The sequence below is a fragment of the Toxotes jaculatrix genome, chromosome 22 (genome assembly GCF_017976425.1).
Source record: "Toxotes jaculatrix isolate fToxJac2 chromosome 22, fToxJac2.pri, whole genome shotgun sequence".
Classification (NCBI taxonomy): domain Eukaryota; kingdom Metazoa; phylum Chordata; class Actinopteri; family Toxotidae; genus Toxotes; species Toxotes jaculatrix.
Window position 1 is genome coordinate 11,160,226 of NC_054415.1, and position 23,364 is coordinate 11,183,589.

General features: G+C 43.3%; 1 protein-coding gene and 1 non-coding gene across 5 annotated transcripts; both read left to right on the top strand.

The window, feature by feature from the left end:
- Positions 1-758: 758 nt before the first annotated feature.
- brd1a (bromodomain containing 1a) lies at positions 759-14,365 on the top strand. 4 transcript variants are annotated; one of them, XM_041030305.1, is made up of 13 exons: positions 759-1,066; positions 1,998-3,417; positions 3,871-4,039; positions 4,458-4,589; positions 4,713-4,841; positions 5,985-6,297; positions 6,382-6,711; positions 8,588-9,175; positions 9,651-9,792; positions 10,225-10,358; positions 11,303-11,412; positions 11,784-11,938; positions 12,560-14,365. In XM_041030305.1, the coding sequence occupies exons 2-13, from the start codon at positions 2,015-2,017 to the stop codon at positions 12,741-12,743; spliced, it is 3,789 nt and encodes a 1,262-aa protein (XP_040886239.1). In that variant the 5' UTR covers positions 759-1,066; positions 1,998-2,014; the 3' UTR covers positions 12,744-14,365. The 4 variants fall into 4 exon arrangements, with proteins under 4 accessions (XP_040886239.1, XP_040886240.1, XP_040886241.1 ...); XM_041030306.1 differs by having other exon boundaries at positions 3,871-4,027; XM_041030307.1 differs by lacking the exon at positions 11,303-11,412 and having other exon boundaries at positions 12,560-12,713.
- Positions 5,648-5,720, top strand: trnak-cuu. The gene has a single exon. It is a non-coding gene; the product is annotated as a tRNA-Lys (tRNA).
- Positions 14,366-23,364: the final 8,999 nt, after the last annotated feature.

A 23,364-nucleotide genomic window follows, 5' to 3' on the forward strand; every position in this document is an offset into this window, starting at 1 on the left:
GTACAATCATAATAATAATAATCTGTTATGACTTAGTTCTTGAACAATTGCCTTCGGTTTGTAAATTAGCCGAAATACATTTATTTCTTTCGGCTTCCGTTGAAACCTATAAAGACCAGAGGATCGACTTGTTCTTTTCAAAAATAAATAAATAAATAAAAATAAAAATCGAGTAACGTGTAACTACAAAATAATTAATAATTACTGCTCAGTGAATGAATGACTGGCTGCTCCTGTGCGGTCATTCTGCGGAACAAACACTATACGTGATTTTTATCTCCACAATACGTGTTTACTGCTCTAAACCGACGGGGGTCTCTTGACCTGAAGGACAGCGTCTGGGGCGAACTGGTCACCTGGGTGGGGCATGGCTGTGTTTTGTTGCATGTGTCCTCCCTGTCCTCTGTATCTAAAGGAGATATGCTGATTCAGATGGCCCAAGGGCCTGGCTGATGGACACACAAGTTTGAAAGTCATATCCGTTGGTTAAGACGAACAGGTCTCATATTTACTCAGTAAAGTAGTTCTGAGTAAATGTATTCAGAAGTAGTTCTGCAACCAGTTCGCCCTTTGTTTGTATCTTTGTCTTGTGTAAGGCAAGTAAGGATTGACAAAAGGCAATGCGTTGATTGTGTGACAGATGGGCTATTGTGTGAAATCTACGACTGAAACACCAACATGACCTCCAGCGTCACACGTAGAGTAGTGCGTACGGGTGGGAGTTGTCTGGTGAAACGCATTGTTGTGTTGGGGGACGAGCCGTCCGTAGTGCTGCTGCTGCTATTTGCTCCTGGTCGACTGTGGCTAGCGAGCGACTCCAGCCTATGAATGGTCCACAAAGCAATTAACTGTGTGTTCTCTGTAGAATTTCATATCGAAACTTCACGGGCGCCAAGAAGGCCTCTTTCTCCTTTATTAGCAACTGAAAAGACCCCAGTATCACCCGTTGGATGAGAACGTTGTGCACGGAATTAGAGCCACTTAGCAGGCCCTATCGCCATTGCTTTGTAAGGCGTCTGGCTAGCTACCGAATTCTTCAGCTAGCCAAACTGTTCGTGAATCCGAGGTATGTGCTTTGGTTTTTTCACTTTTCTTTTCTTTATGCGTTGACGAAGAGAAGGCATGTGGTGCGTCTGCAGACTTTGTGTTTATTGTTACAAATCGGGTATGAATTAACGAACACTGGTTTTAAAGAGCTCTCGTTTTGTTTGACGCCATTTGCTCCGTTTTACGGGGTGGCTAGCTCCTTTTGCTAGTTAGCTGGCTAGCTAATGTTATTGTTAGCAACTTGGCTACTTTGACTGTGGGTGGTTAGTGCAAAAGGCAATTGCATCTCTGCACCAAATGGGCAAGTGCTAACTCCTGCGCAGTCACTCTTAAAATGCCCAGTCTGGCCGCCTCCCACCGGAGTTAAATGCCTCATCTCACTGACAAAAGTAAAACCGAGAGCAGGCTGCTGCATTACAGATCACAACATAGATACCCTCTGTGGGTCGAGGCAGTAACATCAATGGAAGTTGTATTTCCCCTTTGCTCTCTTAATGAGTTGGTTATTGAAGTGTAATGCATTCAAAACAATAAATATTTTTTTTTCCTGTGTTTTGGTCCAGAGGATATTTATTTATACTAGAAGAGCTTATTTTTCAGTGTAAAACAGGTGAGCTATCATAGCAAATAGCTACTAGGGATGTGATTATTTGTGAAACTATCAAGATTATTAGTTAACATATGCTGTTGAGGAAAACCTTTTGTACACATTGGGCTTTGTCAGCTACAGTATTGGTCAAAAGTTTTGTACTGTATAAAGTGGGAGTCAGTGCCTATCATAAATAAGCACTATAGAATACTGTGTCAATAAACTATCATGGTCTTTGATTTTCCTGGCCCAGCTTTCCCAGTAAAATGCATCCCTCTTCTCTGACCTGGTGTGACTTACTTGACCCTAATGAAATACATACAGATCTCTAACCGTGTTTCCTCGCTCTGCGTCTCCACAGCAACACGGAGCATCAAGATGAAGAAGAAATCTCGGCAGCACCGGGCTGCGGTGCCGCAGAGGCCGCCGTCTCCCATCAAACCTTCCCCCAACAAGCAGATCTTGACCTACGCCCAGGCACAGCGCATGGTGGAGTTTGAGATCGACGGCCGCATCCATCGGCTCAGCGTATATGATAAGCTGGATGTGATCTCAGATGATGACCCCATGGTGCAGGAGATGATGGAGTGCACCAGCAATAAAGAGAATGCTGAGAAACCACAGCAGCAGGTCCTCCTAAGATCAGTGAGACTAAAAAACAACCAGGAGAAGAGAAACGCTGCACTGGGCATCACTGGTCACGGAGAAGGAGCGGGGCATCATGCTGGTGGTAATGCTGGTCCAAAGCTTCCAGAGCCTAAATTCCGTACAGTGGAATATAACCTCCCTGCAGTTCCTAAGCGTCCAGCAGCCTTTTATAAATACACAGAGAAAACTGAGGAAGAGCTGGATGAAGAAACGGAATATGACATGGACGAGGAAGATTACGCCTGGCTAGATTTGGTCAATGAAAAACGGCGAAGCGAAGGGGTCAGTCAGGTATCCCACAATGTTTTTGAGTTCCTTGTTGACCGCTTTGAGAAAGAGTTGTACCTGGAGAGCCTGGATCAAGGCACTGAAAAGCAAGCTCCCATAGATGAGGATGCTGTCTGCTGCATCTGCATGGATGGCGAGTGTCACAACAGCAACGCTATTTTATTTTGTGATATGTGCAACGTGGCTGTGCATCAGGAATGTTACGGTGTGCCCTACATTCCGGAGGGCCAGTGGCTGTGCAGACACTGTCTCCAGTCACCCACTCAGCCCGCAGACTGCATCCTTTGTCCCAACAAGGGTGGAGCATTGAAAAAGACAGATGATGACCGCTGGGGCCACGTGGTGTGTGCACTCTGGGTCCCCGAGGTCGGCTTCTCTAACACCACTTTTATTGAACCCATTGATGGCGTCAGCCACATTCCTCCAGCTCGCTGGAAGCTCACCTGCTACCTCTGCAAGGAGAAAGGTGTTGGGGCATGCATCCAGTGCCACAAAGCCAACTGTTACACCGCCTTCCATGTCAGCTGTGCCCAAAATGCTGGCCTCTTTATGAAGATGGAACCAATCAAAGAGGTAACAGAAGCAGGAGAACCCACCTTCTCTGTGAAAAAAACGGCCTACTGTGGAGCCCACACACCTAATGGGTGTGTAAGGAGACCCCTTACAATCTATGATGATGCCAAACCCAAAAATGGACTATGTAAGAAAGTGGACAAAGGCAGAGCTGCTGGTAAAGGACAGTCAAAAGGCAAGCAGAAGAAAAAGAGTAAGAGTAAGAGGCCTGAGCCTGAAGTTGAAAGCGAAGCTGCAACCGCTGCTACTGTGCCTACTTTTCCTGCTCACAGGTACATGTATAAGTTGTGTTAATGATGGGAACTGTAGTGTTTGGTTAATTGGGATGGCGTATTCAGTTAAACTAAAGTTTAGGCATTGATGCTTTGTGAGCGAGTGGCGGTGTAGATAGGATTTTTGTGTTTTTCTGAAAGACGTAGTTGTTGATGTACAGACATTTGTTGTTGCAGGGTTTGACCATGTGACACTGGCTAATATTTGTCTTGTCCAGTGATCTGCGTTTATTTATCCATTTCTGTGTTAGGTGTCTGTGGCTCTTCAGTTTAATATTATTCTGAAAACCACAACCAAAGCTACCCAGCCACAGTTTCCACAGTCTGGTTTCTAAAAATGAACTTTGCTGGGAAAGCACTGCTAGCAGATAGTAACAAAATGTTTGTGATAGTTGTGTTGCGTATCTCTCCCTGGCTCTGTCCTTCTAATACCTGTGCTCCTGGCTCCTCCAGGTTACAAACCATTCTGAACCAGGTGTCAGTCCAGAAGAAGAAAGCTTTTGTGGAGCTGGTCCTAAATTACTGGACACTAAAGAGGCAATCCAGGAACGGGCTTCCTCTCATCAGACGCCTTCAGACAAGCCTGCAGTCTCAGAAGAATGCGCAACCGGTTTGTTCATCTGTCAGTCAACCACAGAAGACTTTCAGTCTTCATTTTGCCTTTTTACCAAAGTACCAGTAGTTTGTAGAATTTGAAGCATGTGTTGCAATAATTCATAAAGCCCATCATCATTTTCACACATTTTGTTAACCCTTCTACATTTAAGTGTTCTGTGCAGTATGCAGATCAACACCACTGTTGTAACAGCTTGCTGCTATTAACAAAATGTTTGCTAATGTTGTGTGTATACATGTGCATATATGTGTATACATTCTAGTTTCTCCTGAGTGTGGATCTGTGGCCCATAAAGTAATACAGGACCTCACTGTATTGAGAAACGAGTTTGTTCAGAAACATGTACCTATTGTGCAAGTTGTGCACTCTCTCTGTTCTATTCTGGTCTTTAATTTATGTGTTTTTATTTTAATGTCTTCTCCAGAGGCAGAGTGAGGAGGAGAGCAGGGCATTAAAGGACCAGCTGAAGGAATGGCACCGCCTCCGACATGACCTGGAGAGAACACGGCTGCTGCTGGAGTTAATCCGCAAGAGGGAGAAGCTGAAGAGAGAAGAGGTAGGAGTGGATGGATGGACAGAGACAACGGACTATAAAACTTTTACCACTGGCGGGAGAAATTCCACTAAATAAATGAAACAGTCTGATCCTCTAAATGGTTCCTTGTGTGGTTTGTTGTAGATTAAGCTGCAGGAGACCCTTCTAGAGATGCAGCTGACTCCCTTCAGTATTTTGCTCAGAGCTCTGTTGGACCAGCTTCAGGCAAAAGACCAGGCCAGGATCTTCGCCCAGCCAGTTGATGTCAGCGAGGTGAACTTGGCTACACTTTTTTTTCTTTTCTATTCCACTTATTCACATAAACCATTTTCCTATTCAAGAATATGAATGTGTACATATGTTGCAAAAACACTATTTATTTTACACAGCAATTTCTCGAGGGATATTTATCTGTTTTGTGTATTACTAGTTTTGTGTGTGTGCGTGTGCACAGGTTGACATTGTGAGTGTTTTTAAGAAGTGTACAGTCTGGCTTTAAGGGAGTGCAAAGACTTAAACTGCCATCCAGAAACTTGCTGTTTGATACGTAAAACTGGACTTGCTGGTTCACATTTCAACACAGCCCTTTGCATTTCAATCACTGTGGCATTGTCAGGGTGATAGCCCACTAGCAGAAATACAACTGTTACTTGTTTTTCTGTCTGATTGCTAGAAAACTGCTGCAGAAATGTTGAAATAATGGCATGTGTATTTCTATGTAAGTCACACAAACATTTGCGGTTTTTGTGTTTTACCGAGTTGTACCCAGGTATCAGTGATCTGAGCCTCCCTAATCTCCTAACATAACAAACACACCAAGCGGATCTCAAAAATCTTTCTCTTAGAAAGTGAACTTTGTTTGCCCCTGTATCTACGAGAAGTTGCACTCAGAAGCATCACAAAGATTACCACTGCTCACTCCATGATAGAAGTTAGGATCATGGTGACTTGGGATGTAAATTCACCCCCCTCCTTACTGAGTGGTGTGGCTTGCTGGTAAGTGGAATGTGTAACATGAGATTAAGGTCTAGTGGCAGATGGTGACGCCTGTAAAAGGTGAAGGGTTATGTTCTCTTCAAGCCCGGCTAGCTCAGTCGGTAGAGCATGAGACTCTTAATCTCAGGGTCGTGGGTTCGAGCCCCACGTTGGGCGCAGGCTTTTTAACTCTGGATTTCAGTTCATCTTCTTGGTTAGCTTTACATCAGGGGAAAGTACTTTGTTGATAATAGGAATTTTAAGATTTTACAATATTCTGGAAAGACATGGAACAGTGTAGTGGTGGTTATCAGTGAGTCTTTTTAGATGCTACATGTTGAAAAGACATATGACATGCACCAACAGAGTAATATGAAACATGAATGAACATACATGCTTCACCAAAATGATCTGATCAGGTGAATCTGCTGATTCTTTTAGGTGCCTGACTACCTCGACCACATCAAGCACCCAATGGATTTCTCCACCATGCGGCAGCGCATTGATGCCCAGGCCTACAACAATTTTGAGCAGTTTGAGAGTGACTTCAATCTCATTATTGAAAATTGCATGAAGTATAACTCAAAGGACACCTATTTCTACCGTGCTGCTGTTCGCCTGCGAGATCAGGGCGGTGCCTTACTTAGAAAGGCCCGGCGTGACGTAGAGAAAATCGGCTTTGACACGGAAAGCGGCATGCATCTGGCAAGTGCTCCGGAATTCAAAGCACCACCAGCCTTTTCTTGGGAGGATGGTAAGGGCAACAAAGACACTAATATATATATATGTATCACGGCATTTAGCTGAGAAATATTAAGGATATGTGTTTAATTCTTAGTGGACCGCCTGCTCGCACCAACCAATCGGGAGCATCTGTCTCTGGACAAACAGCTGCAGCAGTTACTGGAGAAGTTTGACCAGACCTGTGCCATGAAGTCCAGCCCCTCCCGTAGCAAGCGTCTCAAGCTACTCAAAAAGACCATCAACGATGTTCGCAATGAAATGAGCCTAAAAAGGGTCCTACCCTCCCACCACCACCACCACCACTGTTCTTCCTCCATAGCTGCCTCCACATCAGCATCATCTTCATCAGCTCCCTCCCACTCAGAGACGGGTAAATCTAAAGAAGAGAGACTGAAACCTAATGGACATTTTCCGGACGATGAGGGTATGTGTGAATCGGTTTTTAATTTATTAGGAAGTTAATTTTACGGTTGGCGTTGCACTCGTCACACAGCTTCTGTGATTTTAAGGAGAATCACATGTCCTCACGCATGTCAGAGCCCAGAGATTAGCCCCCTACCCCATACATAACCTCACAGAGTAAAAGAGTCACATGATCTGCCTGCTTTAAAGTGTGCATGAAGCATCAAAGTATAATCATTTTTTTCTGCTTTCAGTGCTATAACACCAGCCTGGTTCCAGCCTCTGCTTCACACAGCTTATAATTTTTGGTGATTTGAAGAGAACAGAATGGGGATTAAATCAGATATCATGCTACTATATAATCATTATAAAACCCTGTACTGTTACATGGAGGTGAACATCTCTCTTTTGCTTCAGGGAAATTTGCTGAAATTTGCAGTGTACTTGGTATTTGGGAAAGTCTGTAGTTGTGAACATTAACCTTTTTCTCCCAAAACTAGAAACGAGAGTCAAATCCATCTTAATTATTATATTAACTCATAAGAACCATTGAATGAGAATGGGATTATTACTGGTAGTATTATAATTTTTTAACGTAGAATAAGATTTGTAAGTGACAGTGGCACACACTTCAGATTAGTTATTGCACTTATAAAGTACATCTTAACTGGCACAGTATGGGTCCAGGAAACATTGTGTGAGTCATAAAAAAGTTGAAGTTCATTGCAGATGAGGCATCTGCAGGATTTGTGTCCTGATTACTCTGTAGATTCAGGTCTTATTCACTGGGCTATAACCCTGGGGAAGAAAAAAATACAGTTTAAACTGTCAGTGTAGGAATAGCAGTTGTGGGTTTTAGCTTCAAGTATGCAAATATAGTTTTATTTTTATTCAGGAAAAGCATAAACTTTAGGAGAAGGACTTTAAAAAGTCAGTGGAAGGGTGAAAAAACAAAACCACACAACTCCTCGTGGATCAACAACATGGACCTATATAAAGGATGATCAAAGTTAAAAAACTAAGTTGTTCAAGAGGCTTAGTAACACACAAAACATTTTGTGAACTTTTTATTCCAAAGCACAGAGCCAAACATTCATATCTTGTGAATCCTAACAATATTCATGTGTGTCCTTCTGGACCTGTTCTCTGATTGAGTCCAAGGAACCATCATTTTCCATATCCACAAAAATATACCAGCTAATATTTATAAACAAGGTCATAACACAGTATCACACACTGTGTCGCTGCAGAGGCTTCCTCAGATTTAAACCCATAGCACTTGCTGAGTTGCATTAAGTCCGGTGAAGAGAGCATTACACTGAGCGAGTGAGGGAAAAAGAAAAAGGAAACGTAATTTTGCTCTCATTTTTTATTTATAAAAGTGCCTCAGTGTTATGCTAAATGGCCCATAGTTTTACTTATATGACAGACCCCAAACCCATGTGATATTATGCAGTGTCAGCGTTTCTGCTAACAGAAGGACAAAGTGTGAATGTTGCAGCACATTGCTGTTGCTAATAGCATTCTAGCGTAGGTCATTTTTTTGTCTCTGTCATGGACTTATTATATTTGTTTACGTTTTTACTTCATGCTAATAACTTTATGCTGTTCTTCCAAAAGATTTCATTAGGTTCTTCTGCATAGCTAATCCTTTACCATTAAAAATGTAATATAGTTTATTTCTATAGTACATTAAAACCTAAATAAAACTAGCACTTTGCCTAAAAAACAAAGAAAAACAAATTGTGGTGCATAATAATCAAAGACCATAAAAACAGTCTTAACTGTTCATAACCTGAATAATGTGTGTTGTTCTTAGTACTTTAAATGATCAATGCTGGCTCTGTAGTCAGAATTACACCCATAAACTGTATGTTTTCTCTTCTCCTACTCCACAGGAGACAAGTCTCTTCCTCCTAAACTGGAGCCTTCAGACTCCATACCACCCCTTATCCACTCAGACACAGATCCTGAGCCCCCCACCCTGAAACCGATCGACGCCGGCCCAGACTGTGATGACAAGACTCACAGCAAGCAAGTCAAGTTTGACGGGCAAATCCCAGACCTCCTCTCCTCTGCTCCACGCCTCAACGGCCACTCCCGCGACGGCCTCCAGAACTCTTTGCTGGACGGAGATGTGAGCGTGGTGGCCACATCGACTGTCGCCGAGCCCACGGGAACGGTTAACCGTCGGACTGCCGTGCTTTTCCGCAAATCGAAGGCCGCCAGTCCACACAAGCCCCCGCGGACCGGAGACGGAGAGGGGGCTGACAGCGCCGACAGGAAAGAAGGCGAGGAGGAGGAAGATGAAGACGGCGCGCAGCTGGGTTCCAAATCCTTCCTGTCAGTGGTCATACCACGGCTGGAGACGCTGCTTCACAGCAAGAAGAGGAAGCACAGTAGCAGCAGAGACAGCGAGGAGGAGGGGGGAGGAGAGGGAGAGCATGAAGAGGAGGGAGAGTCTCCTGTGAAACGGCTTGACACTGGTAAGAAGTGTACAGAGAAAAATAAGCTTTGAAAATGAACTGTGTGTTAGATCTGGTCATTCAGTGCCATCAGTACTTTCACAGTCTCACAGTAACAGTCATGCAGTTTTCTGCATGACTACACATTTCTGTGAGTTCCAGTGTGTGAGACTTTGAATGGCACTTCTTCAATTGCCTGATTAAATTAGTACAGCAGTATTTAGCGTCGTTGCCAACTGCTGCAACTGGCAGCGCAAACATTGCAATTAGCTGTTACACTGCTTACAAGTCATCACAGTCAAATTCCAAACAGCGCAGCAGTAAGTAACAACATACACTTGTTTACTCTTTTACATCTGTTTGCTTAAATTGGATTAGAGGTTGGCTGAACAACCTGTAGCCGATGCAGATACATCAACATTTGACAGGAGTGGCTCAGATTCAGAGTATTACGTTCTTGTGATCGGTTGTGGATTTCTGCTTTGTGCTCTCTCAGGTCTGTCAAGTGGTTTTATGGAGGTGGAGGAGGAGAAGGAGCTAGAAGAACCCAGCAGAACCAGTAGACCTGTGGAGCCACGAAGACGCTGTGCCTCTGAGTCCTCCATCTCCTCATGTAGCAGTCTGCCAGGAAGCACCAGGTAATCCAGGAGATAAGGAAACAAATGTCAGTTTTGTCTGTCTGCTTTCTTTTTGGAGCATTTTGTCACTGAGGATCAGAAGCAAAATAAGAATGAAGAAGCAGAGTTGTTTACTACTACACTAGGTGAAAGAACTTAAAACCTTTTTTAACTTTAAACTAAATGGAGGGAAAGAGCTGATTGTTGCTGGACATGAAGAAGAAGAAGGACGAGACAAGAGTATGCAACATAACACATTCCCAGAACTACAGACTCATGAGAGGCCAGATACGTTGTGTCTGTATGTGTGAGAACACCATAAAGAAGGCAGTGTCAGCTGCTGTGCACTTCCTTCCCACCATTTTTCATGTTCACGTTGTACAACACTTTGCGCCAGATGTTTTGTTTCTAAAGTGGGCTTTGCTGCGTGTTTGTCTTCTGTCTCGTGTCCAGCACCATTCTCAGTCTTCCAAAATGTGGGAAGGGAAAACCCGCCTTGGTCCGGAGAAACACTGTGGACGACAAGAGCGAATTAATCGCCTGCATCGAAACCGGGAATTTTGCTAAAGCAGCACGAATCGCTGCTGGTAAGTTGGCTGCTCTAAGAGTCAAAACAAACCTCATGCATTCAATTTTCTATACAGACTTATTTTATTCAAATAAACAGAGAGTATATAGAGTATCTTTTTGTTTTTGTTGCAGTTAAATTTTGAAATTCAATTGATTATATGAAATTCTGTACTTCAGTGCAATTGTTCTGACTGTCTGTAAACAGAACTAATGAATCAGCACCTGAAATATACCAAAGTCTTGAGTTCAGTATTAATAGATAAAAGATAAACCATTTAAATAATTGTTAGTTGCAGCCCTACCGGTATCAGAAGGTGACGTACTGTCAGTGAATTTAAAACAGGACACCACATGTCATGTAGACTGTTGCAATCTGGTCCATTTATCCATGTGGCCTGTCAGAAATGATGGACAGTGAGTACTTGTGTGTCTTTCCAGATGTCTGCAGGTCTTATAAACCTTAAAGTCCCTCAAATTATATCATGTAAACTAGTTCATCTACCTGTCTAACTGGAGGATGGGTGTTATATTTCATTCCAACTTCTGAATAAATTTAGTCATAAAAGTTGAATTTGATTAAAAAAAAAACAAAAAAACTTGCAGACACCTGGTGTTCATACACGTATAAAAAGCAGGGTTGGAAATTAACAGCAGCTACCAGCCAAGTTCTTGGGACTTTTGGCAGTGACCAGTGGGTCTTTGTACCCTGCCTGGCACCGTGGCACGTAACCAGCCAGCATCTGGAGACTCTTTCTCATCTCAAAATTCACATTTGGCCGATTAAACGGTACAAGTGGCTGGTAAATTTCAATATCTGTCGTTCACTGTGGCTCTTCCAGGGAAAAGTTAATTTCCCACCCTGCTGTGTGCTCCTGCACGTAAGGCATGGCTTTGGAAATGTGTTTCTGTGCGTGTTTTAAACCCACACATAACTTGGTTGGTGTTGTTCCCGCTTCCATAGAGGTTGGCAACAGCAATATCTGGATGCCCGCTAGCGCTGCAACAGTTGCATTGGAACCCCTAAAGCTAGTTTGGGCCAAATGTAGTGGATACCCTTCCTACCCAGCCTTGGTGAGTGTTTGTGGGCGAGAAAGCATGACAGTCACTGACTAAAGTTTTTTTTTTTTTTACTCTGACGTTTACTCTTCTCTCACAGGATCAAGCAATAGTTTCCTTACAGCTGTTCTTTCAGGTGGCAAGTGCCCATGTTTCAAAGAATTGTCTATGTTTTTCCTCTAGGTGGCAGCCTTTCACTGTTAACCAGTTGAATTTGACCTTAGCATGAAAGGACAAATGATTGTGTGTGTCTGTGTGTGTGTATATACAGTATGGACATCTTTACTGTATTCTTGAGTGATTCTGCTTGAATGTGTGTTTGCCATGCGTTTCCATTCAGGAGAGTTTCTGTGTAACTCCCCTCTCGCCTCCCCTGCTGTGTGTAGATCATCGACCCCCACATGCCACGTGTGGGCTGCCAGCACAACGGGGTGTCCATCCCCATGCCCCCCATGGACGTGCTCCGCATCGGAGAACAGATGCAGTACAAAGCCGAAGAGAAACTCTACCTCGTCCTCTTCTTCGACAACAAGCGCAGCTGGTGAGTGCCGCTATCTGAAGACGGGATTTTAAGCTGCAGCGGGTTTCTACAAGGGTAAACCTGTCAGCCTGTCAGTCAGCATTATTCTCTTGAGGCTGCGTGACATCATTTGTCAAGAGGCGACAAATGGCTCTTTCTTCAAGAGGCATTTGAAAATTTCACCTGGACTCCCAGCACCAGGAAAATGTTCTTCAGTCTCCACGCTGTGGTCTTTTTATATTATATTCTGAAACATTGCACCATTTTAGTCTGAATTTGACCGCCCGTTCAGCTCATTTCAGCACTGACCGACCATCACATTTGCATTTACTGGTGAGTTTTACCAAGCTACAATCTGGTGCCTGTGGTTGGCCTGGCTGTGTGTCACTCAGAAGACAAGAGGCCATTCAGAAGAGAGGCTCAGGGGCCAACACAAAATGCCCTGTTCTTACTTGAGCTCCAGAGAGAAGTATGAGAGTGGAGTGAAACTATACTGAGATGGTGTTGTAGTACTTAAACCCACTAATATCCATATTGAATCAAAGTGCAAAGTGGTAGGAAGATATTCTTTAAAAAAAAAAGCATGTTGACATCATGTTTTTTCCCTCCTCAAAGATGTCAATGCTTACTCTCCCCCTTCAGGCAGTGGCTTCCTAGATCCAAGATGGTTCCTCTGGGGATGGACAAGACCATAGACAAGATCAAAATGATGGAGGGACGCACATCCAGCATTCGCAAGGCTGTCCAGGTCGCCTTCAGCCGTGCCATGAACCACCTGAGCATAGTGCAGGACGAGCCAGTCAGCGACCTCAGTGACGTGGACTGATGACTGCTGCTGGCTCTCTCCCCCTCACACACACACACATGAGCTTGTACCTCTCCTGTACCAAATAACCCCCCCCCCCCCCCCCCCCCCCCCCCCTTCTCTCTGTCTCTGCAGGAGACTCAAATGTTTACTGGGCACCTGCTGTAACAGGTGGTGTCTGCTCCTCATCCATTCCTACTCGTACACACTCCTACCATGTGCCGATGGGATACGGCTGCTGCTGAAATGAATGTGTCTATCTATCCTCTCCACCTCCAGGCTTGTAACTGTGTTTAGAGACTGCTCCCTTTTTTTCGTCACTCTCACCCTCGCTCCACCAATCATGACTGTCATTTTCATTTATCACCTCAAGGCAGAAAAAAAAACGTTAGTGATTGATGCCGTACATTTTGGTAACCTTACCAAATGTGCCTGTGGTGTCAAGACTTGGTAGCAAGACAAAAACCGGTTTTCACATTTTGGATGCGTCTGATAAGTTGTTCAGCTCTGTCCGTTATTATTTGGCATTTGTCAAATCATCATTTTGGTTACAAGTTAATAAAAAAGAAGCATTTAGCAGCTGGTAAACTAGCTAAAGTGGATTTCATTTCCTGCTTACATGAAGGCTTCTCAGTTGCACTGAACCAGCTGTTGCCAGAGCTTACGTTTATATCAAGGTCACATTTACATGCTGAAGTCATCTCCATTTACAGATATCTTCCTTTGTATTTAAACTGTAAATAATCTGTACAGTTGCCTGACACTAACTTATTTTGTAGTTTTGACATAAATGGGTACTGTACAGGAGTTTTCTTAGTATTTATACTTGATGCATTCTTGGCACTAAGGTGTGAGTGCTGTTTTGCCAGTGATGTGTGATCAAGAAGAATTTAAAAAAGAAAAAAGTGCGAAAGCCTTCGTATTAAGGAGATTAGGGCTAAAATGTCATGTTTCTGAAAAGTATGAAAGTATTCCCTTTTTCATTTTTTTTTTTAAGTTATTGAAGTTTATAATCATAAGCTTCCATTTGGCAGTAATCCTTTTTGTATAAAAATAGTTTTAGTATATTTTTGTTCATATATATTTATATGATTTGAATATACAGTAAAATAGTATGTAAGTCTCTGAAGCTCATACAGACAGTCTGATGTTGTGGACACAGAACATATATTGTTCTCAAGAAACCAAAAATGTTGCTACCCAGATGTTTTTTGCTGATTAATTTTCTGTGTGATGTGTGAAATTGTTGCCAAAAAAAGAGGAAAAAAAAGTGTATTTTTATGTGATACATTTGACTGTTACTTGGTTTTGCTGTAGTCGTAGGGAGATGTGCCTGCGTTAACTTATTGTAAAGTATTTGCATTACTTTATATTCGAGGAAAGACGTGCAAACTGATTGTGGTAAAGTGGCACATTTTGTGGTGGATACTTGCCTTCTTTTTAAGTAACCTTTTCTAACCTTCGTTTGTAGTTGTAGACTTCAAGACATTTCATTTTATACTACTTATTTTTTTTTTCTGGGTAGCATTGTGTAGTTTTGGTATATTTCATTTTGTACTTAACTGTAGTAGTTTTTTTTAATCAGGTCTTACGAAATATTGCTGGGACTGTTTTTTGTAGCAAAGCAAAAATAAACATACAAATATGAACATGTGCCTCTATTTTTCTTTTTTTTTTGGTAGTGTCTCTTAATGATAGTGCATCATTCAAAACTTACTGAATTATTCACGTTCCCCTTATTTGTTCTAATAAATATTTCAAGCAACCACAAACCCACTGCACAAATTAGTGACCAAACAACTCTTAATAAAAAGCCAAAAATTCAAATTTAATTTGTTACTAAATTTTAATTTTTTGAGACTTATCTGGGGGACAAGAGAGACTTTAATTCTTATAAATACCACCTAAAAGGACTGTATCTCCTTCATGCTTGGCAGAGGGCAGACACTAATTCATCCTACCACCTGCCATATGGCACTGCACCATGCTCATCTTCTCAGCTGATGATTGTCCACTTAAATTGCAAATCGTGTCCTATAGGTTGCCAGCTACATAATGTGGGCTTCAAAGAAGGCTCAGCTTATGAACTGTGACAGAACACATTGCTTTATTACATGGATCAAACATAATCCTGACAGGCTGCTGCACACTTTGCATGTGCTGAGAGCATCAGGGGGATGGTACAACAAAAAGAAAAAATCTAAATTTGATAATAGATGTAGGATTTCCAAATTATTATTTAAAATTCTTCTGAAAAAAAGATTATTCTTACCAATGCATCAATGTGCGAAGAGCATTTTACAGTTGTAACTGAAGCTAACTTGATATTCAGTTTGGTAGATTTTTTTCAGTTTTACATCTTTGGGCCTTGAACAGCTATTTCAGTTAAACTGGATGCTTAATTTAGAATGTTTAAGTTACATTAAAATTAAACATTTCCTTCTGAAGTGTGGTGGAACAGAGGTATAGTAAAGTTTAAAAAAAAAAAAAAGGCCTAAATTGCTCCTGCTGTTCAAGCTAAGTGAAAGATAAAAAGTTCAGCATCACCTGAACAGAGAGAGGCGGCCATTTTAAGTCTGTCCACAGAGTGGCGCTGTGGTTCCACACAAACACAAAAACAAACCCCAGTCCTTCCTCCACGTTGTCAGAGAGGTCGTTTACATACCCATAATACCTGAGCGTCCACCTGCCGAGCACGGGTCCTCCCGTTCCTCCCGTCAGGTAGGCATCAGTATTCAGCGTGTCAGCCGTTTTCATCACTAATGCAAATGCAACTTCAAATGCTCAATGCACCGATTAGAGGGAATGTCAGTTCCTAAATCGGTTCGAAGACATGGCTGCAGGTTTGGCTCCCCTCTCAAAAAAAAAAAAGTCTGCTAATTACAGTCACTAACCGTCGCCCCTCCCCCCTCCCCCACCTGCCCACCTGGTCTTCCTCCATGTTGTTTTTTCCTCGCGGAGACCGTTTGTTTGTATGCTAATGTTAGCATCCCTAATGGTGAAAGTTAGCTTGAAGTGTAAACAGCACCGTGTGGGCAGAGGTTGAACCTGCACCTTCACCATCATCACTTGTGGAGCTGGCTGTGTGAGTTCATTCATAAGTGCAGAGCGAGGCGCGTCTTAGATTTAAATCTGGCTGAAAAACTGTTGAAATATGCATTTTACTTAAGCCAATATAGCTTTTGTTATTTCAAGCTACTGACATTCAGAGAGGTAAAGCAGGTTTATGGGGATTAAATGAGCTAGTAATGGCCCTGTGATATAGAAAGCCACCTTCAAGCCACGCTGAAAGACATCTCCCATCTTTATAAACAATTGGTGCTAATGTGGTCGCGCACAGACGGCACAGCAGAGTCTGACTCCATCCCTCTCTCCTCTCTTTGTCTGTCTGTCTTCACCAGATACTAATTGTGTGGGGAGGTAAACACAGCAGTCAAGTGGAGAGGACGGCGAGTCAAGCGTGAATATCAATCTCCCCACATCAGTGTCATCAGATGACTTTGACTGAGTTGAGACGGGCTCATTAGAGTGGTGGAGCAGGGTGCCGGGGGCTGCAATATCATCCAGGTGGAGGGCTCAGAAGTTGTGGAGGCCTGCAGAGCTCACCAGTTCACAGGTGAGCATGTGTGTGAATGCGTGTGTGTGTGTGAAAGAGACAGGTATAATACCAGCCCCCCCCTTTGCACAGAGGTGTCACCAAGGTTCAGGGAGGAAACGTCAGGTTCCCGCATAGAAACACTCCTCTGCATGTATTTGGGCGCAGGCAGGCACATGGAGCCGCACCAGTTCATGGCTGTAAATGTGTGTGCGCTCATATTCCACATTCATCCATCTGATTATTACGAACCTGTGCCACGAGTAGTTCTTTGGCTGCTGTGTCAGGAAGTGACAGCGAGAAATGCCTGGGTTGCACATCGGTGTCAGACCTGGCAGCTAATTCCTGATAACTTTTCCTCCACCTCCAAGATTTTGGCGATAAGAAAAGAACTGCTTCTTTTCTTAGATTTTTCCCACCATAGAAATTCACCGAACCACTGAGCCATTGTTGTTGGTTTTCTGACAGCAGTCTCAGAGTCGAGATGCTGGGTTTTTGCCTATGCCGCCGGAACTGTGGCTATCAGACACGTCTTAATACAGTAAGGCTTTTTAACCAGTATTAATGTGAAGCACGTAGAGCTGAAATATTTTTGAGAATCCATTAATAATTTCTGTTCATTTTCAGGCAAAATAAGTTGTTCTCAGGTAGGAAGGCCCGCTGTTTATCTTTGTCATATGTCAAATGCAGCCAGACGCATTTAGTATACTTAGAGACTGGGATCTCCAGCAGAGTTTAGAATAAAGTTCTGTTTTTAAAACCAACATGGAGTTTCCACTGACAGACCGATCAGTGAAGCGGTGGGGTTGAAGAAGTTAAACATGTTTTCACCTTGAATTTAAGACAAAAAAAGTTCCCTACAGGCGCACACACACAGAAAAAAAAACCCTCTTAAAAATGCTGCTGAGACTCCTCTTATTTGCGACTGAAAGTTCGGAGGTGTGTGAGGTGACTCGAAAGGAAAACACACTCTGAACCCTGCCCCGATCCTCCTGCATTAAACATCACGCAAACCGTCCACTTTCCATTTTGGAACATGCACAAACATATTATCCTCCAACGCTCCCTTCCAGCCTCCCCTCCCACCCTCCCCCCACATACACACTCTCTCCCTCTCCCTAAATTTCTCTCTCTCTCTCTCTCTCTCTGTCTCTCTCTCTCTCTCTCTCTCTCCCTCCCCTCCTGATCGGCTCGATCTCCAGTGGCCATGTTCAAAACACTGGGCCAGAATAGCACGGGCCCTAGGTAGATAAATATTTATGGGGTGCGTTTACTTCTTACCACAGAGGAGAAGTAGAAATAGTGTGTTTCCAAGGTGAGCAAAACAAACAACTTCAAAAGAATTTAAATGCGGTTCATGTAAATTTTCTCCTACAGTCACATGTTTCTGCGGAGATTATCGTTAGATTGTTAATGAAGGATTCGCGCCTGATGCCAGATGACCTGATTATTGTGTGTTTGGAGAAACAGGAGCCCGGAGGCATTGGTGAATGAAGTAGATGAAGTGAATTGCAGCACATGCACACAAACATGTGCCTTATATATCGCAGTCATGAGGTCCTCTGCCAATAAGTCGTGGCTTCTGGGCAGCAATCAAACCAGCAGCTACATTATTCATTGATCAGAGTGGACCGTGATCAGAAACTGCTGATGGCTGAGATGAAAGAGCTTCACGGATGAAGCCAAAGGAAAGAAAAAAAAAATCATCTGGTCCCTCAGGGTGTCATTTATTTACTGCTAATCTGTAACAAACTATGCAGGCTTTCACCGAAGCTGCGGCTTAACACCTGAGATCTAATAGCTACTGTTAAATCTGTGAATAATACCTCTCTGGATTCCTGTTCGCTAACTCGACTCATAGACGGCTGCTCGTCACATGTGCCCCCATCGAACGCAGCCAGCCGATCGTCTAATTATCTGTTAAAGCCATGATTCAGCTGGCCCCGGAAACGTGGTGGTGATGGCGGTGTGTGTGTGAATGTTTATGTGTGTTAGAGGGGTGGTTGGTAAGGGGAGGGGGGCGGGGGGGGAGATCAGCAGGACTCAGAGCACAGCCCTTTGATGTGAAAGATAATTACTTGTGTAGTTAAGATAATTAGCCAAAGTCCAGAATAAAAGTAAATAGGCTAACTGTCGCTTTCACTATAGCCTGAATGAGCCCAAGCTGCGAGCCAAACAGCGTGGCATGTTTCCTCTGTGCTGAAAGTTGCATTTAAGATTTAGGATTTGGGCACAGGTCTGACATATGTGTGCGTGTAAACATATATCAGGAAACATTTTGTTTCCTGATATTAGTATATTGCGGGTATATGTTGGTGCTGGTTTATGTGTTGTCTGATAAATAATAAGAACTTGCAGTACTGAAACGCCAAACAAACTTCGATGTAATTTAAAACTGTCACTTTTACATAGTTTGCCCACCAGAGAGCACTGACAGGTGGATTTTTCAATTGTAAAATGTCCTGCTTGGAATATATCTTGGTCACAGGAAAGCAATACTATCTGAGGGATCTGTATGAAGATTTATATTCTGTGTGTTTGTTAATTGCATTGGCATTTGGGTTACCACCAGGGCTGAAGTCAGGATTTTAGATATGCTGAGGTCATAAGTCCCTTCAATGTGCCCACCCCTCTTAGAAACATTTGACGGATACCAAAACTTAATTAAAATTGTCTAATTATTTTAAGTTATTCATATTGTATTATTTGAACTGTTGAGTTCAGTTTTGTTTTCTGTTTTCTCTCCACGCTGCCAGGAATACTGAACAAACACCAAATCCTTTACTTGTTTCTCTTTTGACCTAAAGGTAGTAAAACTAAAATATATTGAGTGTAAAAATACTTGAGTTTAGATGCAGACGTGTGGATCATGTCCTGCAGCTGCGCGTGTCTGTGTGTGTGTTAGGGCGGGGTTAAATATGGGGACCCCTCGGGGTGATGCGACTTCTCGTATGCACCGACACAGATGTGTTTCTAAGTGGCTTCATCCCCAGCTCTCGTGGAAAAGAGATTCCCCCGCCGTTCTCATCACCATTCTGCCGCATTCCAAGGACACTATTGTGATTGACGGGCTTAATGTGTATCTTGCCAGAATTGGATTTGATCCTGGGGGCTCTGCCACGGGGCCCCTATGTTAGATTTACACCCCCCCCCCCACACACACACACAGACACTACTATCTTCCCCTCCCTTTTCGCTGTCGAACAAACAGAAACAGTATTACCTCTTCTGGTGCAGCTCCTGCCTGCCTGCTTGCTGCATTGTGGTGAGATCATGTGCGGATCTGTGTCTCTGAGTGATTGTGTGCTGCTTGTGTGTTTTTTTTTTTTGTTCCCTGGGATGGCAGGGATGTAGGAGAGGATTTGTGCATGTGAAAGACGGAATGGAAAAAAAGAGCAGGTGTGACTGTGCGAGCTTGTTTTGATACGTGCGTATGTATTTTATGTACAGATGTGTGTTGTGGCATATGTGTCCATGTTTGCGTGGCTGTTTATGCCAGAGGATTGGGGTGGGGTGGAGTGGAGTGTGTGTGTGTGTGTGTGTGTGTGTGTGTGTGTGTGTGTGTGTGTGTGTGTTGGGGGGGTTGTAGATGCACCTGCTGCCACAGAGCTGTAATTTCCCTTGCAGAATTTAGCTGAATAATCGCACTTCCCCCGCTGGCGCCTCACGCTTCAAAGCACTGATGAGATGAAACAAAACAATGATTTGTGGCGGGCTTGTCAGAAACGCCGCACCCCGCTCTGTCTGGGGTGAGGTGGTGTGGCAACTCCTGGTTGCATAACAGGCAAAACTTTTTCCCCTCCCTGTGTATAAATCAAGGCCTAATCATGTCTGTAAATGGCAGCGTGGTGCCTGAAATAAAACTGGGCCCGAGTCTGAGGCTTCTGAACAGCCTTCACAGTGACATTAGCTGTCAGCGTCTACATAAAGAGGCAGAATTTTACACCAAGCTACCATCAATCCCAAAGACAGCCAGAATAAAGATACCTCGAGCTTGTCGTTACTGCGATACCACTCAGATGTTTGAAAACGGCAGCATCAGCTCACCATGCTCTGTGTTGTGAAGCTGCGGGCATACAAGCAGGGGCCCCATTCTCCCCGGCTTTTAGATAGCTGACTCTTGTCTCCCACAGATCTGTGGCAGTAACATCCTTATCGCCGGCGAAAAGCCTGCCATCCAGGTTTATCCATTTGGCTGAAGACTGACATTACTGCAATAGCGTCCCTCCTTATCTCTGTCTGCTTCGGAGGCAGAGGAAGCGAATGCAGACCAAGACAGATTCCTAATTCAGCTCAGAAGGAAACAATGGCTTTCTATCTTGGTTCCATGTGGAGGCACCGCTGAAGTGGTGTCCTTTTATCCATTCATATGTATGCACATGTGCGCAAACAAAGAGTGTGATGTGCTCCGGTTTTAATCTGCCTTTGTGTCCTGGAGGATCTTTGTTATCAACCTGTATATTACAAGTGCTTTATAAATAATTTACATGCTTGACCATATATTAATCCCTCCAGGCATCCTCTGCAGTTTTGCATAATTTAAAGCAAGTTCAACAAATCCAGAATATTTGCAAGATCCTGCAGTTTTTTTTTAATACCTGCAGTTTTTCCACGAATAAGGAGAATGCTCTCCAGTTTTTATTAGTCACTACAGGAGCTTTATGAATAGCTTTACGCAAACCTGGGCTCCGCAGCTGTTCTCAGAGAAGTAATCTAATGTGTAAATCTAAATAAAATTAAGCCACAAACTAACTTTCCTTCCCTCAGCGGGAGGGAGTTTTGTTCCCCAGCACCTGTCTTCTTAGGCAACGCTCGGCAACACTTGCACCAACAAAGCTTCGCTGCTAAGTGAACCTTTTCTAATCTTATTCTTATATCTAAAATAGACGAGAGCAAATTCCCTATTTTCAGCTTCTCAGAATTGTTTGCTGGTTTTCGTAAATGGGTAAAATGATTTGTTTATAAGAGGAAAGCCATGACAAGTGTAATGATTTTGGGTCATGACAAAATGAGAGATGTATGTGTAGAGGGTTATACAGTGACGCCTTTATTTTGACAAGGGGATGAGTCCATGTAAGTTCCCTGGGTGGTTGCTACTCTGGTTGCACCTGCAGATGCGGCTGATTGAAGCACTCTGGTTGGAGGTTGTTAAAAAATAAAGGATGGTCTGTCTAACAGCTTAGAAGAGGAATAGTGATGAACTTTCTTTCCTGCTCTGCTTCGTTTTTTTTTTTGTTTTTGTTTTTTTTATTACTGGACCTGGTGCCGTTTCTCCTGTCAAATAAACTCACTAAGTTTTCTTGCTAGATGGCGACAATAAAGTCAGCGCGGTTTCTTTCCCCACAGATCGCTGGATTAAGTAATTCTCTCTCTTTCTGTAGCTCCTTTATTGTGCCCCCTCCTCCAACAAATCCACTTGCAGGGTATAGTCCCTGTTCTTCCTGTAGGGGCCTGTTAATGCCACCAGATATTTCCCTGTTGCACCTGACTACTTAAGTGTTTGTGTTCTGCTGTGTTTTCGCTCTCCCACCTGCCCACACTCATGCTGTTAAATGATTAATGCTGAATATAAGGACCCACCAACTTTCTCGCTCCGTCTCTTCCCCTCGCTTCCTCTCTGTCTCTACCCCTCACTCTCACCACCTCCTCCGAGGCTATTGATTGTAGAACAAAGGGGAGGGACTCGGGCTGACCCCTAGATTACAAGTGTATGGAGTATAATTACCTGCAGTGCTCTCTTTCCACTCTCTCCTCGCATCCCTTCGCTGACTCCCTCTCTCCGTTAAACAAAAACACAGTGGAGCTGATAAGGCAAAAGACTCAGCTAAATTAAACATGTCAGTTTTTTAATGGAGTTTATTTACTTTGGTGTGTTTACCTATTAATGTCGGCTATGATTTCATCTGCATACCCGTCCCGAGTCTGTCTGTGTGTGTGGTTGCGTATATGTGTGTGTGCAGGCTTGCTTGGAGGCTTAACCCTGCGATGTATAATGCATCAGGAGCTGAAAGCGAGGCTCTTGTCACTGAAGCCCACAGGAAACAGAAAGTATTATCCAGCTAGGACATCTGTATTTGGCCATTAGATAGGCCTCTCTGACAAAATCCATCATTTCCTCATTTAAACAGTAAGGCAGGGCCATCGCAGCAGTTGGCTAATGAAAAGTCTTTAGTGGAAATATGGATTCCTTAAGGGGGGGAAAAAGGTAGTGGTTTTGCATGTTATAGCTCATTAAGTAGCAAAACATGCATCGAATTAATTAAGGTTGATTAAACTTCTGCACGTACTTTGCACAAAAATGAATAAAAACACTCTTGGCTTAGAGGTCTCTTTGCTTAAGGATTGATGGTGTTTTTGTAGTTGTGTGAGTTGGATTGGGTGGTTTTAAATTGGCTCTGAGGCTGGGGGGGGTGGGGGGAGGGGGGTCTTGGTGGATTTTATATTAATGGCTACATGGCTTCTAATATCACTGCCATGCTAATGATACTCACCTATACCTGACCCCTGGTCTCAGTCTGGATCTCTGCTTGTCTCTTTGACATAGGGAGGTTGTCTGGCATTGCCATCCTTAAACACAAGCTAATCTCAGTCCAGACTGTTCTCGTTTGTGGTTCCCCGACGGAGGGACGAGCTACCACACGCTATTAGAGCACAGGCGGATTGAGCACTTCATGCTTACTTCAAGGTCTCTTACTGTACTGAAGCTGGAGTGTCGTCCCTCACTTGTAAGTTGCTTTAGATAAAAGCATCTGCTAAATGAGTAAATGTAAATATAAGGAGATCTGTCTTACTGAGCTAATGAGGAAGCAGTGATCACAGCCTGCTGTCTCTGTTTGCTTTACCAATGCATCAAAACTGATTCAGTCTAGTTTCAGATCCTTGATGCACATGAGTGTTTCTGTTTGAAGTATTTGCTCTGTAGGATGAAGATTACTTTACATAGAAGATAAATGCAGTTTGTCTTTTCCAATGTCTTAATAAATACACAAAAAAGTCTTTGAAAAAACAGAGATCATAGTTTGATTAAAAAGAAATGAATCCACGTAT

What these genes read in the sequence shown, in the direction of transcription:
- brd1a (XM_041030305.1), top strand. Translation starts at nt 2,015, where the DNA reads ATGAAGAAGAAATCTCGGCAGCACCGGGCTGCGGTGCCGCAGAGGCCG. An exon ending in CCTACTTTTCCTGCTCACAG is followed by an intron (nt 3,418 to 3,870) that starts GTACATGTATAA and finishes TGGCTCCTCCAG; the next exon opens with GTTACAAACCATTCTGAACC. An exon ending in AGCAGCACGAATCGCTGCTG is followed by an intron (nt 10,359 to 11,302) that starts GTAAGTTGGCTG and finishes CCGCTTCCATAG; the next exon opens with AGGTTGGCAACAGCAATATC.